At 56.9% G+C, this 14650-nt stretch overlaps 1 protein-coding gene across 6 annotated transcripts in view; it reads left to right on the top strand.

Annotated features, from left to right (window-relative positions):
• The window catches only part of HSPA12A (heat shock protein family A (Hsp70) member 12A), a 110955-nt gene extending 97854 nt beyond the window's left edge, over nucleotides 1-13101 (top strand). For 5 of the 6 annotated variants that reach the window (XM_070432189.1, XM_070432187.1, XM_070432191.1 and 2 more), the window contains 5 exons: nucleotides 3911-3997; nucleotides 4617-4721; nucleotides 5648-5906; nucleotides 7641-7744; nucleotides 8894-13101. In XM_070432189.1, coding sequence (XP_070288290.1) covers nucleotides 3911-3997; nucleotides 4617-4721; nucleotides 5648-5906; nucleotides 7641-7744; nucleotides 8894-9528 — 1190 coding nt within the window. In that variant the 3' untranslated portion in view covers nucleotides 9529-13101. The remainder of the gene's footprint in view (nucleotides 1-3910; nucleotides 3998-4616; nucleotides 4722-5647; nucleotides 5907-7640; nucleotides 7745-8893) is intronic. The other variant, XM_070432193.1, reaches the window with a different exon arrangement.
• Nucleotides 13102-14650: the final 1549 nt, after the last annotated feature.

Below are 14650 nucleotides of genomic sequence, written 5' to 3' on the forward strand. Positions count from 1 at the left end.
TTTGCCTGTTATTAATTCTTCCATTAAGACTGTTGACTTATTGCTGACTCACTCATTGGAGCTGCTTCGTGTGTGATGAGCTCATTATGTGTCTTGGCCATAAACCTGGAGAGAGTTTAAACTGCAGACGGAAAGGACTGACGCTTCCTGACCCACGGATGTTCACTTAGCTGTGGGAGAGTCACCTGCCTAGGGACACTCGGGAGCTTCGGGGGGACCCTAAGGAGCCTTTTCTCTTTCGTATTTTCCTGGGTGCAAGTCGGCCCCTCTCTTGGTCCCCAGAACTGTTTTCCCAGGTGTCCGTCCAGCGTTCTGTGGGTCTGTTCAGGGCCACAGAGTTCGCAGACACCTTAGGTCAGGGTCAAAGCCACCTCTGTGGGTGAGTTTGGGAGCTAATCAGCGTGCTGGGGCGCACAGCTCTGAGCTCTGTCCCCGGGGGAGGGCCCTGAGGGCAAAACCCACCCATAACCCCCCTGGAAGGCCAGGCCCAGGAGGGGAGGGGTGGCATTAGCCAGGGCTGCTGCAGGCTGCTCCCCCTAGAGCCCTTGTCCCAAGTTTTCCGTGGTCCCCACCCCGAGGCCCAACCGAGGCCGTCTCCATGGGCCTCTCCCGTTCCTCTTCGTGGGATCGCTGCGCCAGGGCCCATGCCCTGCACTTTCACCCAGGACTGGGGCATCTGTGAGCCTCAGCCACCAACAGTGGCACAAAGTTCACTTGTCCCCGAGCTGCTGCCCCTGCCCGCCAGGCCCCGATGTGGGCACCTCGGATCTGAGTCACCCGGAATGTGGGGAGCAGGCTTCCCTTTAAATCCAGGGCGTAACCTGCCCTTGTCTAGCAGTGCTGGGCCCCAGCACAGGCCGAAGGCAGCCTTGCTGTGGACCAGGTCAGCTGCGCTGTTTAAAACACATGGAATGACAAACTTATGTAAATCTCCACCTTCACTGTTTTAATGGAAAAGACCAGGAGGGACTGGGCTTCTCCTCTCACTTGCTGGTTCTCCCTTAGTTGTTCATAAAAAGAAATCCAGGAGAATTAGCTAATTCTAGCGCCGCTCTTCCCACCATTTCCCCTAACCTGAGGGGAAAGCTGTTTGGAATGCTTTTCCCCGGGAGCTCAGCCTGGCTTCCTCTCCTTGCACGCGTCCCGTCTCCCCCCTGGCCCGTCCTGTGTCCTGTGCCTGTGGACTTGGCTGTGGTCCCATGTGCTCAGAGGGTCTGTAGGGTTTTTAAATCCCCAAGTGGTTGGCCAGCGCCCCTCCAAGGGGCAGGAGGCAGGTCTCGGTCTCTGTCTCAGCCTCGGGCTGCAGTTGGGAACTCTCTCCCAGGAGGACGGTGCTGTTGGAGGCCTGGCAGGAATACCCGGAGGGCGGGGTGCCCAAGACACCCCCCCCCCCCCCCCGCTGCCCCTGCTGGGGGCTCCTTCAGGTGGAGCCGGAGGACCCCGTGGGGGAGTACGGAGCCAGCACTCTGCCCCCCGCACTGCAGGGTTTGCTGTGGGTATTTTATTTTACACCAGGAGGATTTAATGAGCGCCGTAAAGGGCACATTTTTCACAAAATGGGCTTAATTTGCCTGAAAAATAGGATACATTTTTTGAGAGCTCAGAACATGTCTCATTAGCTTCGCTTGGCTGTTTTTTATGAATGCCATTTCATTAGTCATCCAGGTTGTTTTAGGAAACCAAATGCCCACTAAAGATCTGCAATAGAAATTCATCTGGAGCCGGTGCTGGGAACAGAAGAGAGGCCTGCGTGTGGAGGTCCCTCCTAGGCCTACAGGAACTCCTTTTATTTATAAAATATTTTTTTATTGCCCTGCCGGTTTGGCTTAGTGGATAGAGTGTCGGCCCCAGGACTGAAGGGTCTCGGGTTCGATTTCAGTCAAGGGCTTTTACCTCCGTTGCAGGTTCGATCCCTGGCCCTGGTCTGGGCCGTGTGGAAGGCAGCCAACCAATGTGTCTCTCTCACATTGATGGTTCTCTTTTTCTCTGTCTCTCCTGCTTCCTTCCACTTTCTCTAAAAATCAATGGAAAAATATCCTTGGGTGAGAATTAACAAAAAAAAGATTTTTAAAATGGCTTTTTAGCAGCGGTTCTCAACCTGTGGGTCGCGACCCCTTTGGGGGTCGAACGACCCTTTCACAGGGGTCGCCTAAGACCATCGGAAAACACATATATAATTACATATTGTTTTTGTGATTAATCACTATGCTTTAATTATGTTCGATTCGTAACAATGAAATTGGGGGTCACCACTACATGAGGAACTGTATTAAAGGGTCGTGGCATTAGGAAGGTTGAGAACCACTGCTTTTTAGAGAGATAGGAAGGGAGAGAACCATTGATGTGAGTGTGAAACATCCATTGGCTGCCTCCTGCATGCTCCCTAGTGGGGATTGAGCTCTCAACCTGGGCTTGTGCCCAACCAGGAATTAGACCAGGAATCGAACCAGCAACTTTTCTGTGCACCTGATGAAGCCCAACCACTGAGCCACACCAGCCTGCAGGGACTCTTTCACCGGGACAGTCTCTCCACCATAAAGCAGGGCCCGAGGAACTCGGAGCTGGCCCAGTGCTTGCCATCCCAACCCCCAGAGATGTTGTTTTGCAAACACTGCTCCTTGCTGAGAGGCTAGAGGGTCAAGGGTCCTTTGTTGGATAAACAGCTGCAGACAGATCCAAAGTCTGCAACACCCGCCCAGGGACTAAAGAATGCACAGCAGCAGAGCTGTGGGCAGAGCCTTGATCTGTAAAATAGGTGCTCGCTCTCCATGGCGTGTGGTAGTGATGGTTTGGTGGGCACCGGGTCTCAGACTTGGTGCTCACCTTCATTGTCACCTACTGTGAGCTGGTGTCACACTGGCTGCTTAGGAAAAATCAGAAAGCCAGTCCCTGCTCTGCTTGTGAGGAACTTAGGCCGTGTATTATTATACCCACTTTATGGACGAGGAAACTGAGGCCCGGGGTGGGGGGTTGAGTTGCCCAAATTCTCACCGTGGCTGAGCAGCAAGGCCGCGGTCAATATGTACAGGTACGAGCAGCTATCACCCCGGCTGCCTCCCAGGTACCCTCTCACAGCACCTTTCCTGGTTCTTCACATTTGTAGTCTGCTTTTTCAGACTTCACTGTAAACTGTTAAATCTCAAAGGCATGAGGGTCCCTGGATGGAGGGTTAATGTGGGGCTGCAAGACAGTATGGGAACTGGTCTCCTAACCTCCCTGACCTGGTTTCCTCACCTTAACGTAGGGCCATGATTTATGCCCTGTCCACCTCACAGCGCTGTGGGGAGGCCAGTGGGAGGCGAAATCCCCACGCATGGTGTCACCGCCAGGTTGTCCTGCAGGCCTAGGAAACTGGTGCCTGGCTTTGCCAGTTTCAGATGCGCCACCTTGTGGCCAAAGAGGCTATTGGCTTCAACAAGGTCAGGAAATGGCTCCTATACAATTGATCCAGGATCCAGATTAGGACTCGCATCCAGTTTATCCAGGATCCTGATCAGCACCCCACTCTCCTTGTATCAGGATTCCTTGGTGTGAAATTGTTTAACCAAGTGCACTGACGGCTGCTTGGCAGACAGCTGCCACCCTGGAATTGCAAAGCCAGGAAATTGGTCGATTTTATTAACCCATCCCCCCGAAAGTCACTGGAGGATGGGCTCATCCAGGTGAGCTTTCCAGCAGGGCCCAGGCTGAGACTGCCCCACCGGTGGGGTGGTGAAGGCCGGGGCGATAGCTGCTCGTCCTGGGAGAACTATTTTGGAATTCCCGGGTGGCATTCCTGTAATTGTTTGGTCACGGTTCACCGAGTGTTCTGTCCCTAACCTGCTCACGCTGCTGCCTCCACTGACTGCAGATGACAGCCGCTCTGTCCTGCTTTCTCACCCGCCATCATTTTCTTTCTGTCGGCCACTAGCTAAGGAACACGTACGGCGCAATCGGCAGAGCCGGACCTTTTTGGTGGAGAATGTCATAGGCGAGATCTGGTCCGAGCTGGAGGAAGGTAGCGTCCTTGAATGTCCTTTGCCTTTGCTGGATTGTGTGTGTATATGTGTGCGTGTGCGTGTGTGTGTGTGTGTGTGTGTGTGTGTGTGTTGCTGCTGCTGCTGGCAAAACTGCATTCCTACTTGTCCCTTTTGCACTTTTGGAGAATGTTCAAAATCACTCGGTTTTAAAGACTACTCCCCCAGGGAGAGCTCTTTGTGGAGCTGTGGTTTTGCATGTGTTAAAGCCATCCAGACTCTTCAGAGGAAAGGTAGGGACTGGGACTCACTGGTTCTAGGATGGACAAGTCCTCAGTTAAACAGCCGGCCACTTGCTGGCGCTATTCACTTGGCAGGAAGTTGTCCGCTGGGCCGTGCCAGGTATGCAGCAGCGTGTGGCACGAATGCTGTAGTTTTAAAGATCCACGCATCTGGGCTCTGGATCGTCCATGCTAACCGTCGCTCCTAGCAGACATCATTGCCTTCTCTCTAGTCATGAATAACCCGCTGCACCACTAACTAGCAAACCCATTGCACTAATGAGAAGGGTGGGGTACCCGTCATCGCCCACCAGCCCGTTTCAGGACGGGTTGACAAGCGGTCTAGGTGAAGGATGGCTGGTGTGTTTTTTTTTGCCAGGTGACAAGTATGTGGTTGTGGACAGTGGCGGTGGCACCGTAGACCTGACCGTCCATCAGATACGGTTACCAGAGGGACACCTTAAGGAGCTGTATAAAGCCACAGGTGAGCGCTGCACGGCGGATGTTCTCCTACCTGAGCCGGGCCACTCCTTTCCGACTTCTCTCAGCTTGTCATTGTCTCGGTGCCGCCAGCACGTGGGACAGTCGGCAGGAGAAGGCACTGAGGCTTTTTTTTTTTAAAGATAAGTTTTCATAATTTCTTTCTTTAAAAAAAATGTATTTTTTAATTGATTTTAGAGAGAAAGGAGAGGGGGAGAGAGATAGAAACACTAATGATGAGAGAGAATCATTGATAGGCTGCCTCCTGCACGCCCCACACTGGGGATCAAGCCTGCAACCTGGGCATGGGCCCTGACCGGGAATCGAACCGTAACCTCCTGGTTCAGAGGTCGATGCTCAACCACTGAGCCACGCCGGCCGGGCGGCTCCGAGGCTTATTGAACATTGGAGAGCAAAAGCGCAGCTCCATGTCCTTTAAAACACAAACCTCCATCCCTGGGGTTTTGGCATCCAGGGAGCCTGTCTCAGAGCCTGGCCGAGAAAGTGGCTCCTGGAAGTTATGGAAGGATGTGACAGCAGCCCGAAGACACGTGTGGCTCGGGGCTATGGCTAAGCCTTCTGGGAGGGCCCAGGACCCCTGCCAGGGAGGTGGTGATGAGTGAGTAGACCCAGGGACGAAGCGAGGCCTGCCTGCTCCCGATCCTGTCCTGGGTGTCTGCGGGGGAGGAGGAAACCGTGATACTCCTAGTGACTGAAGTGTATTGCTTTTATTTAAAGTGTGACTGACTGCAAACAGGTTACTGCCGAGTGGTGTCTGGAGGAAAGCTTCCCCATGAGGAGTGAGAAGAACCCCAGCGAGGTCCTAGCTGTGCTCCATTGTGTGTTTGGGAGAAGAGCAGGGTGGCCTCAGAGTCGGGGCCCCGTTCTCCCCGTTTCTAACACGGTGACTCCGTTTCGTTCTTGGCGCAGGGGGACCCTATGGATCCTTAGGAGTCGATTACGAATTTGAAAAGCTCCTGTGTAAGATATTCGGAGAGGACTTCATCGAGCAATTCAAAATCAAGCGTCCCGCCGCCTGGGTGGACTTGATGATTGCATTCGAGTCCCGCAAAAGGGCGGCCGCCCCGGACCGCACCAACCCGCTGAACATCACCCTGCCCTTCTCCTTCATCGATTACTACAAGAAGTTCCGAGGGCACAGCGTGGAGCACGCCTTGCGGAAGAGCAAGTGAGTTGGACTTGCCTTTCGCCCGGGGCATCCGGTAGTGGAGCTGAGAGAAGCTCCTCATGGCTTGGCTGCCCTCACTCATAGTTCAGGAGGAAGACAGGGCTACTGCTGGGTTCTCTCTTTCCATTTGTACAATCTCTGTGTAAAGAGCTATTGATTTCATAGCATCCTCCAAATGATTGTTCCCCTTCGCGGGGCACCGGGGAGAGTGCCATGAAGAACGCATGGACTTAGCACATCTCATGCATGTTTACCGTGGCGGTTCCATCCTCAGTGACGCTCCAATTGTCCCATCCTGGCCGGTGGGAGCCCCTTCAGGTTGGCTCCTGAGTCCCGTTGCCTCGGCCTTTGCGGTTTATTTCCTTCTCCTTTTTAATGTTTTTATTGATTTCAGAGAAGAAGGGAAAAGTAGAGAGAGATAGAAACAGCATTGATGAGAGAGAATCATTGACCGGTGGCCTCCTGCACGCCCCACACTGGGGATTGAGCCCACAACCTGGGCATGTGCCTGGAACAGGAATCGAACTGTGACCTCATAGGTCAACGCTCAACCACGGAGCCGCGCTGGCCGGGCCCTTTGTGGTCTCTAACGGTCTCCGCCTGTGTCAGTGAGGTGCCCCTGACTCACCTTGTACGTTCCCCACCACACCAGCGATCGGCTGCTTCTCTGAGACGCCCCAGCTCCTTTCAGGGGAAACGAAGCGGACTTGACTCCAGGCTGCTGTGCCCTGGGAGCAGGGTCCTCGCCAGACCCTCCCAGGCTGCCGTTCTCTCTGCCCTGGCCTCTGCAGAAGGCACCTGCATCTGGTTGTCTCCCATGTCCTGTCCGCACAGTTCCGGGGCCTCCCTCGCTGCGGAGACTGGCTGCGGCCAGCCCGTGGGTCACCCCACACCATACACGCTGTCCTTCGGCCCAGGCCCTGGGAAGGGTTCCTGGTCCGTGAGACAGGGCGGCATCTAGAATGTGCTGCTGGAGGAGCTGGCGGTGCTATGCTGCAGGGACGGAGCCACCGTTAGCTCAGCCCCTTTGACCTTGAGAGCAGGCAGGTGCGCACTGCACTCCGCAGTCCCTGGCGTTCCTTTCACGCTAGGAAGTTTCCAGAGTGTTTTCCCAGACGTGGTTTTTAACTTGATTTTCAAAATAACCCCAGTGAGGGAGGTAAGGCAAATGGTATTCGCCTTGATTTGCAGACGAAAAGCCGGGGCTCAGAGAAAATGCTTACCTGAGGTCCCGTGGCTACTGGAGCCCAGCAGCCTGTCTCCCTGTCCAGTGCTCCTGCTGCTGCCCCTTCGACAGGGACAGTGAGGGGCACCGGCAGGACTAGGCCTCTCCCTGTCCTGGGACAGGTGCCTGCACCGAGCACACAGGTAGCCTTAGGTAGCAGCACGGCGAGCCGCTAATGGACTCGCATCCAACGATTGTTGCATCGAAGTGCGGTCATCCAAACGAGAGCGATGCAATCCCTTTACCTCCTTGTCCTTCGCACTTGACATCGGCTCCCACTTCCCCGGGGAAGGGTGGCCACGTGGAGGCAGAGAGAAACAGAAGAGGCTGAGTCTTAGCTTGGAGCGTCCAGGGGCTCAGGCCTGGCAGGGGAGGGTATTTCCAAGGACCTAACCCCCCACCCCCTGCCCCGCTGCTTGGAGCTGACAGCTGTGCTGCCAGGGCTGTGTCTGCCCTGTGGGTGTAGTTTGTCTGCTCACCACTGTCCCTTTCTGTGACACACCCCACAGCGTGGATTTTGTGAAGTGGTCCTCCCAGGGGATGCTGAGGATGAGCCCCGATGCCATGAACGCCCTTTTCAAGCCAACCATCGACAGCATCATCGAGCATTTGCGTGAGTATCAGCCGGGGCTCGGCGGCCCGAGCAGAGCTGCGAACGGGACTGACTTTTCCAGAATCACCGACCAGGCATGTGAAGTCAGGTTGGCAGCCACAGGCCCTCGGGGACTGGAAACAGCCGAGCACCGTCCTCACCCTCCTTTCCCTTTGGCTCCCCAGACAGTGAGCTGGGGGCTGTGTGGAGAATGACCTCCAGCCACGGGCCCTGGGCAATGTGGTCTTGGCTTTCTGTGGAAAGATCAGGAACCACAGTCCTGGCTGGGAGAAGTCACTGAGTGTGAGTCAGAGAAAGGTCCCCAGGAGGGGAGGCGGCGGCTGGCCGTGCTGCTCTCTGCTGCCTCCTGGCCTCCCCCAGGGCCACACGGGAGACTCACCGGGGACCCTTTTCAGTATCTAAGCCCCCCCCCCCCCACTCCCTACCCCCCACCTACCAAATCACAACCCCTACGAAAACCAAAGAATAATGTTTGTTTGTTTATTTATTTAATATTTTTATTGCTTTTTAGAAAGAGGGAAAGGGAGAGGGAGAGAGGAACATCAATGCAAGACATCAATCCGTTGCCTCCTGCAGGCCCCCTACCGGGGATCGAGCCTACAACCCGGGCAGGTGCCCTGACCAGGAATCAAAGGAGCAGCCTTTCGGGGCCTGGGACAACTCCCAGCTGAGCGGCACCAGCCAGGGCCCACAGAGTAACATGATAAGCGCCTGCCTTGCCTTCCTTAGCAGGGCCACAGGTTTGTTAGGGTTAGGAGTCGCCTTTAGGCTTCGCACATGACTACTTTACACCATCACCATCTCTGCTAAAATGGTGTCTACTTAGCAGCAGCTTTGGCTGATGCTCCGAGCATAGTGGTGTGCAAACCCCCTCTCTCTAAAGGACCAGCTCTCCACAAATTCTGTTCACACCGAGCCTGTCCTCCAGGTGGCTGTGTCCACGCCCCCCATGCTCAGGCCACCCCGTCCCCGTGCTCAGGCCACCCTGTCCCCGTGCTGTGTCCACGCCCCCCATGCTCAGGCCACCCCGTCCCCATGCTCAGGCCACCCTGTCCCCGTGCTGTGTCCACGCCCCCCATGCTCAGGCCACCCCGTCCCCGTGCTGCTGGCTCTGGTGACGGGACGGTGTCCTTCCCTCTCCCCTTGCAGGGGACCTGTTCCAGAAGCCCGAGGTGTCCACGGTCAAGTTCCTCTTCCTGGTGGGCGGCTTCGCGGAGGCGCCCCTCCTGCAGCAGGCGGTCCAGGCCGCCTTCGGGGACAAGTGCCGCATCATCATCCCCCAGGACGTGGGCCTCACCATCCTCAAGGGCGCCGTGCTCTTCGGCCTGGACCCCGCCGTCATCAAGGTGCGCCGGTCCCCGCTCACCTACGGGGTGGGCGTGCTCAACCGCTACGTGGAGGGCAAGCACCCGCCCGAGAAGCTGCTGGTGAAGGACGGCACCCGCTGGTGCACCGACGTCTTCGACAAGTTCATCGCTGCCGACCAGTCCGTGGCGCTGGGCGAGCTGGTCAAGCGCAGCTACACGCCTGCCAAGCCCTCCCAGCTTGTCATCGTCATCAACGTGTACAGCTCCGAGCACGACAACGTGAGCTTCATCACCGACCCTGGGGTGCGCAAGTGCGGCACGCTCCGCCTGGACCTCACGGGCACCGGCGGCACCGCGCCCGCCCGGAGGGAGATCCAGACCCTCATGCAGTTCGGGGACACCGAGATCAAGGCCATGGCCATCGACGTCGCCACCTCGAAGAGCGTCAAGGTGGGGATCGACTTCTTGAATTACTGACGGGCCCTCCCGGCGGCCTGTCCCCTCGGACTCAGCCCACCTGCATCTGCCAACCTCAACCCTGACTGTCCTTTCCCTGCCCTTGACCCTTGACACGTCGCACCCGAGCTGCAGCAGGGCGGATGAGACTAGAGCTGGAAATACCAGGGCCAGAAGCACGGAGGGGTTTCTGAGGGCGCACCGGCGTCGGGAAATTCAGAGTGAGGTTTGGGGGTAAGAAACCCAAGGGAGAGCAGCTGGTTGCATGGGCCCCCGTGGCGGAACACCCACCCGGCGAGGGAGCCGGGACATCTCTGCACCTAAAGGCTACTCCTAACCCTCAGCTCTCTCTCAACACCCCTCCGTCGAGCAGAACCCAGGATGCTCTGTGGCTGTCCTTCTGGATCTGAAAGGCGAGCGCTGAGCAGGACGAGATTCTCCATCTTCCTGAGGCTTTTCCTTTCGCCTTTTTTGGGCGGCAGTTGCTGTAGAGTGCCCCCCCCCCCCCCCCCCCCCATCTGCAGTTCGTTGCTTTTCCTGGTCATGCGCTTGAGAGTAGAGATTCAGTGGGAAGCTGGAGCGCGTTTCACGGGTGGGAGAAGACTGCCTACACTGGGCGCTATTTTAGGTTCACGTTTAAATTCCAAATTGGTTCCGTGGAGAATCACTGTGGCTGGGCTGATCCCCGGGGACTGGTGTGAGGGGGAGAGCTGACACCTCAGCTTTCAGCAGGTAGAAACTCGCTGCGATGGAAACGAACGTTAAAGAGCTCCCGGCACGTCCCCTACGCTGTGTCACTTCTAGCATCAGAAGGCCAAGTCCCCACTTCCGAATTCATCAGTGATTCCAGGACGTCCGGGCGAGGAAATGAGGTTGCCCAGGAGTCCGGAACAGCTCCTCGTCTTGAAAACATGCATATTTCAAATGAACTCCGTCCTCCCAGCTCACACTCCTCCCCCTAAAGGGTTTGGCCATTTATTCCTACATTTTCAAAGGGTTAGAAATGTTTGATTGAAGTCATTAGTTTCAAAGTCCGTCCAAAAGGAATCCGTAGGTCTACGCTGGATGGGCCAAGCCGGGTGTTCTCCAAAGCCGCTCTGTGTGTCTCCTGCATGAGGGCGCTGGTTAAACGCAGGTTCCTGGAAATGTCCAATTGCTACCGTGTACACCTGGGACTGTTACGACTGGTATAATACTGTGCACCAGCTAGACGTAAAGGAAAAAGAAAAAACAGTTTCCTGGATCCTATCCCTTTTATGCACTGAAGTCCCGTCTTGGTGAGGCGACCAGGGCTGCGATTTCAGTAGACGCTGCGGGGACTGTGGTTTAGCTGTGCGTGAGGGCTCCTCACTAGGATCTTGCCGGAAGCTGACACGCAGACCAGAGCTGCCGCCCGGCCTTCCCGTCGGTCTGGGCTCCCCTCGGGACAGGTTTGCAGGAAGAGCAGCCGTCCCACACTTCCCCTCGGGGGAGTGGGGCTGGGGCCCCACCCGGCTTGAGGAGGCACTTTGGACCCTCACAGGAGGGCCTGGGGAGGAAGAGGGCGCCTACGAAAGGGGCTGCTGAGGAACCAGCGGTGGGGCCTGCGCTCTCTCCTTCCTTCCCGCCTCGCAGACAGTCTTCTCCAACCTTCCGGGACCGGTTGAGAAAGAACCTCGGGTCTGATCACAGCCCACCCGATCTGTTCAGCGCCGCCTCTCCCGCCCGCTGGAGCCCGCTCCAGTGTTAAATCCCTGGGAGCATGCGTAACGCACGGAGGGAGGCTGAGCGAACCCACTTCCATGCGCGTTGGATTCTCACACCCATCCTCAGCCGATACACAGATGTGAACGAGCATTTTCGTGTCATTTTAACATGTCTCCCTCCTCACCTCTCCTGCCGCAGAATTCCCTAGTAGAGCGCGCAACACCACGGACCACGACTAGGGGGTGCTCGTCACGCAACCACCACGGGCCGCGCTGGTCCGGCAGAGGTGCTGCCGGTGTCCCCGCTGCCTGCTCTGCTTCCCCAGCACCTGCTCCGGGTCTCCGGTGTGACCAGCCATCCTCTACACACAGGACCTTTCAACTTCGTTATAAGTAATATAATTTTATGTACAGACAGTATCAGAATATTGTACAGATTCTTTATTTCTACAATGTGCTTTTTTTTGTTTAAAAAAAAAAAAGGAAAATGCTTTTTGCATTTTGTTGATGACATCGCTGCCTTTAACTTCCCCTGGTTTCCTTTCTTCCCTGCGCTGACCGCTCCTCAGTTTGTACCGATACTACCCTATGGACTGTGTACGCAAGACCGAGCAACAGACAGAGGTGCCTGGGGTCCGAATACGCAGAGCAGATGGGCGTCCTGGTCAGCAGCTTCATCAGACTCGTCTACACACGCGTCCTTCCCCAAGGGTCACAGTTTACAGTTAAGGGAGCATAATGATGTGTAGGTTCTCCTGTCCGGTCTCCGAGCTGAACGCTGGGTTCTGTAAGCAGGGGCTCTGCAGGAAACTCTCTGCGGCCCTGCAGGTTGCCCCGCTCTCCTGGTGGGACGGAGCAGTCCCTCTGGGGGCCAAGTGGGGTCCACGGGCGTGAGGTGCTCAGGTCGCCAGGGTCAAAGGAGGCCTCCGGTGGGAGCAGATCCAGCTCTTCCACTGGATCAGGTGTCAGGGTGGCTGACATGGCCAAGTCCCCCTCTTTCTGGCTAAGGAAGGCCTTTCCCGCCTTGCATTAAGGACGTCTCCTTGTCTATTTTTCTTACTATCAGCCGGTTGAAACGGGAAGTGTGGGCAAATAGAGGGTGGAGAAGGAGTGGTCCTTTTACTGGACTTGCTTCTGGCCCCAGAGATGCAGTCCCAAGAGTGGGAACTCCTTAGAAGGCATCCCCCAAATCCACCCCTGCTCCCCTTTCCCCCGTGGAAATATTTGTGAGTAAGCAGACTGGGTGGGCAAGGACACTCGGACACGTTTTCTAACCTTAGGAAGTTGCTGCAAGGCCTGTTGTCTTGACACATCACTCAGCTGTCCCTGGCGTGTTATCCGATGTTCACTTTTCCTGGAAGCAGAATGGTCAAAGGGTTTCCTTTGTACCTGCCCTTTCCGCACACAGCAGGCGTTCATCTGTGCTCAAGGGCAGACAAGTGACAGACAGACAAGAGTGGGAGGAGGAGGAGGAGCCCTGCAAGCGTGTGCGCGTAGCGGTGGCCAAGATGCGTCCAGTTCACAGAGCCTGCCCTCCCCCTAGAATGATATTTAGATCAAGTTTAGCTTTTAGCGTCCAGGTCTGGTTAACTACCAGGGTGGCCCAGAATCGCATGCACCAATATACCCAGGAGTCAAAATGCAATATTAGTCGGCGATCGAACTTCACATTGTAGAGACAAAATAGCTGTGATTAAGCCGCATACGTATGCCGGGAAATGGCTTAGCCGGATGACTAGTATAAAGGTTGTTGGCCGTAATGCTATACCTCTCGTCTGCTTGGAATAAGGAACTCGATTCTCAAATGGGTCTTGTTCAAGCTTCACAGAACTTTGTGGCAACTCACGACTCGACAAGGTTGTATCTGCAAACTCTGTCTTCACAGATTCTAATAAAGCAAAGCTCTGGATTTCTCGTGGCCCAGACTTTCCCCCCCCCCGATTCTGAATGTGTAAATGGAATTTTAGATCCATCACTACCGACCTCCCCCTCCCCATCTCAGGTGGAGGTAATTTTTTCAGATGCGTCCTTAGGTGTGGCCAGCTTCATTAACTTTCGCTCCAACAGGAGGGGCCCCTCTGCTTGCTGGGAAGGAAGGCTCCATTGAGGTCTCTAGCCCCTTTCCCTCCAAGCGCAGAGAAGGCAGATAAACCAGCGTGGCCACAGGCAACTCCGTGGCAGGCAAACGAAAAGGCTGTTGAAAAAATGGCCCAAGGTCAGGCGCCGGCGCCTGGGCCTCTGGCGTCCTAGGGGACACACCACACTGGCTGCTGCTCGGTGTCTGGGTGGCCCTCCAGTCCTCCAGAGTTGGCTCCAGAAGCTGCTGGGTCCTGTGGGTTGGGGAGGCTGGGAAGTGCAGTAGAGAGACAAGCACACGAGTGTTGGACCAGGCCTCCACTGCCTGCTCCTAGGGAACGGCCAGGGCCAGCAGGCTGAAGGCCACGCATCCCCTCGGAGTCGCCAGCGGGCCTCTTGTCAATCCAACGCAATGAAGGCTCAGGTCCCCCGCCCCAGTGCCCACAAGACCAGGCCGGTTAGCGGGACTGCGGCCCCCCATTTTGGTGCATTGCCCCTACTCCCTGCTGCCTGTCCAGGCAACCTGGACACCCACCTTTGCCAACAGACCAAAGGCGGGGGCGGGGGGCGGAGCCCAAGGGAAACACCTGTATTTGAAGGCCGCCAGGATGGGCCCCCTCTCCTGCCCAGGCTGCTTCCTGCCCGGCCAGTTACCCACCGGGTGCGGACTTGGGGCCCCACCGAGCACAGGGAGGGAGACCCTCTTCCTCGCACCAGGCCCTCCAGCCCCAACGCAGGCCAGGCCGCCCAGTGGTCTGCCCGGTGGTCGCATCACTGGAAGGCGGTTTGACCTGGATCCCTTCGCGCGCCCCTCCCCCGCAACTCCAAAACCCGGGGAGCCTGGCTGGGGGAGGCCGGGAAGGAGGTCCGCTTTGGAGACCAGGCATTTGTGGGGCTACTGAGCGGGACGCAGCGGCAAGCGCCCCCACATTCACTCAGCTCACCCGCCTCCCTGGCACCGATGTGGGGCTGCGGGAGGGTGAGGGCGGGGGTGGGGGAGGGAGGAGCTGGCTGAAGAGCCCGGCCGTCACGCTCCCCCTCCCCCCTCCCTGGCGGGTGAGCGCACAAAGGCCTGGAGGCGGGGCCGAGGCCACGCGAGTGCAGGAGGCTCCGGGCCTCCCAGGTGAGCGACTCGGGAGGGGCTCCGAAACGGGAGGTGGGCCCCGGTGTCCCAGCGTTCAGCCCCCGACCCCCTCGCACATCTCCTCTCCAAGCTCCTCCCTGCCCCCTCCTCCAGGCAGGCCTCCCAGCCCACCACCTTCCGCGCTGGGCGCTGCTCCCACCCCAGTCGCTTACTTCTGGGCAACAGAACCCTGCCTCTGGGAGTTTAGAGATCGTCCCTCACCCTCCCTGGATGCGACAGCCCTCACACAATTCTTCAG

This window comes from Myotis yumanensis, unplaced genomic scaffold, assembly GCF_028538775.1.
Source record: "Myotis yumanensis isolate MYYU_CA2020_CCGP unplaced genomic scaffold, mMyoYum1.0.hap1 SCAF_13, whole genome shotgun sequence".
NCBI classification, from domain to species: domain Eukaryota; kingdom Metazoa; phylum Chordata; class Mammalia; order Chiroptera; family Vespertilionidae; genus Myotis; species Myotis yumanensis.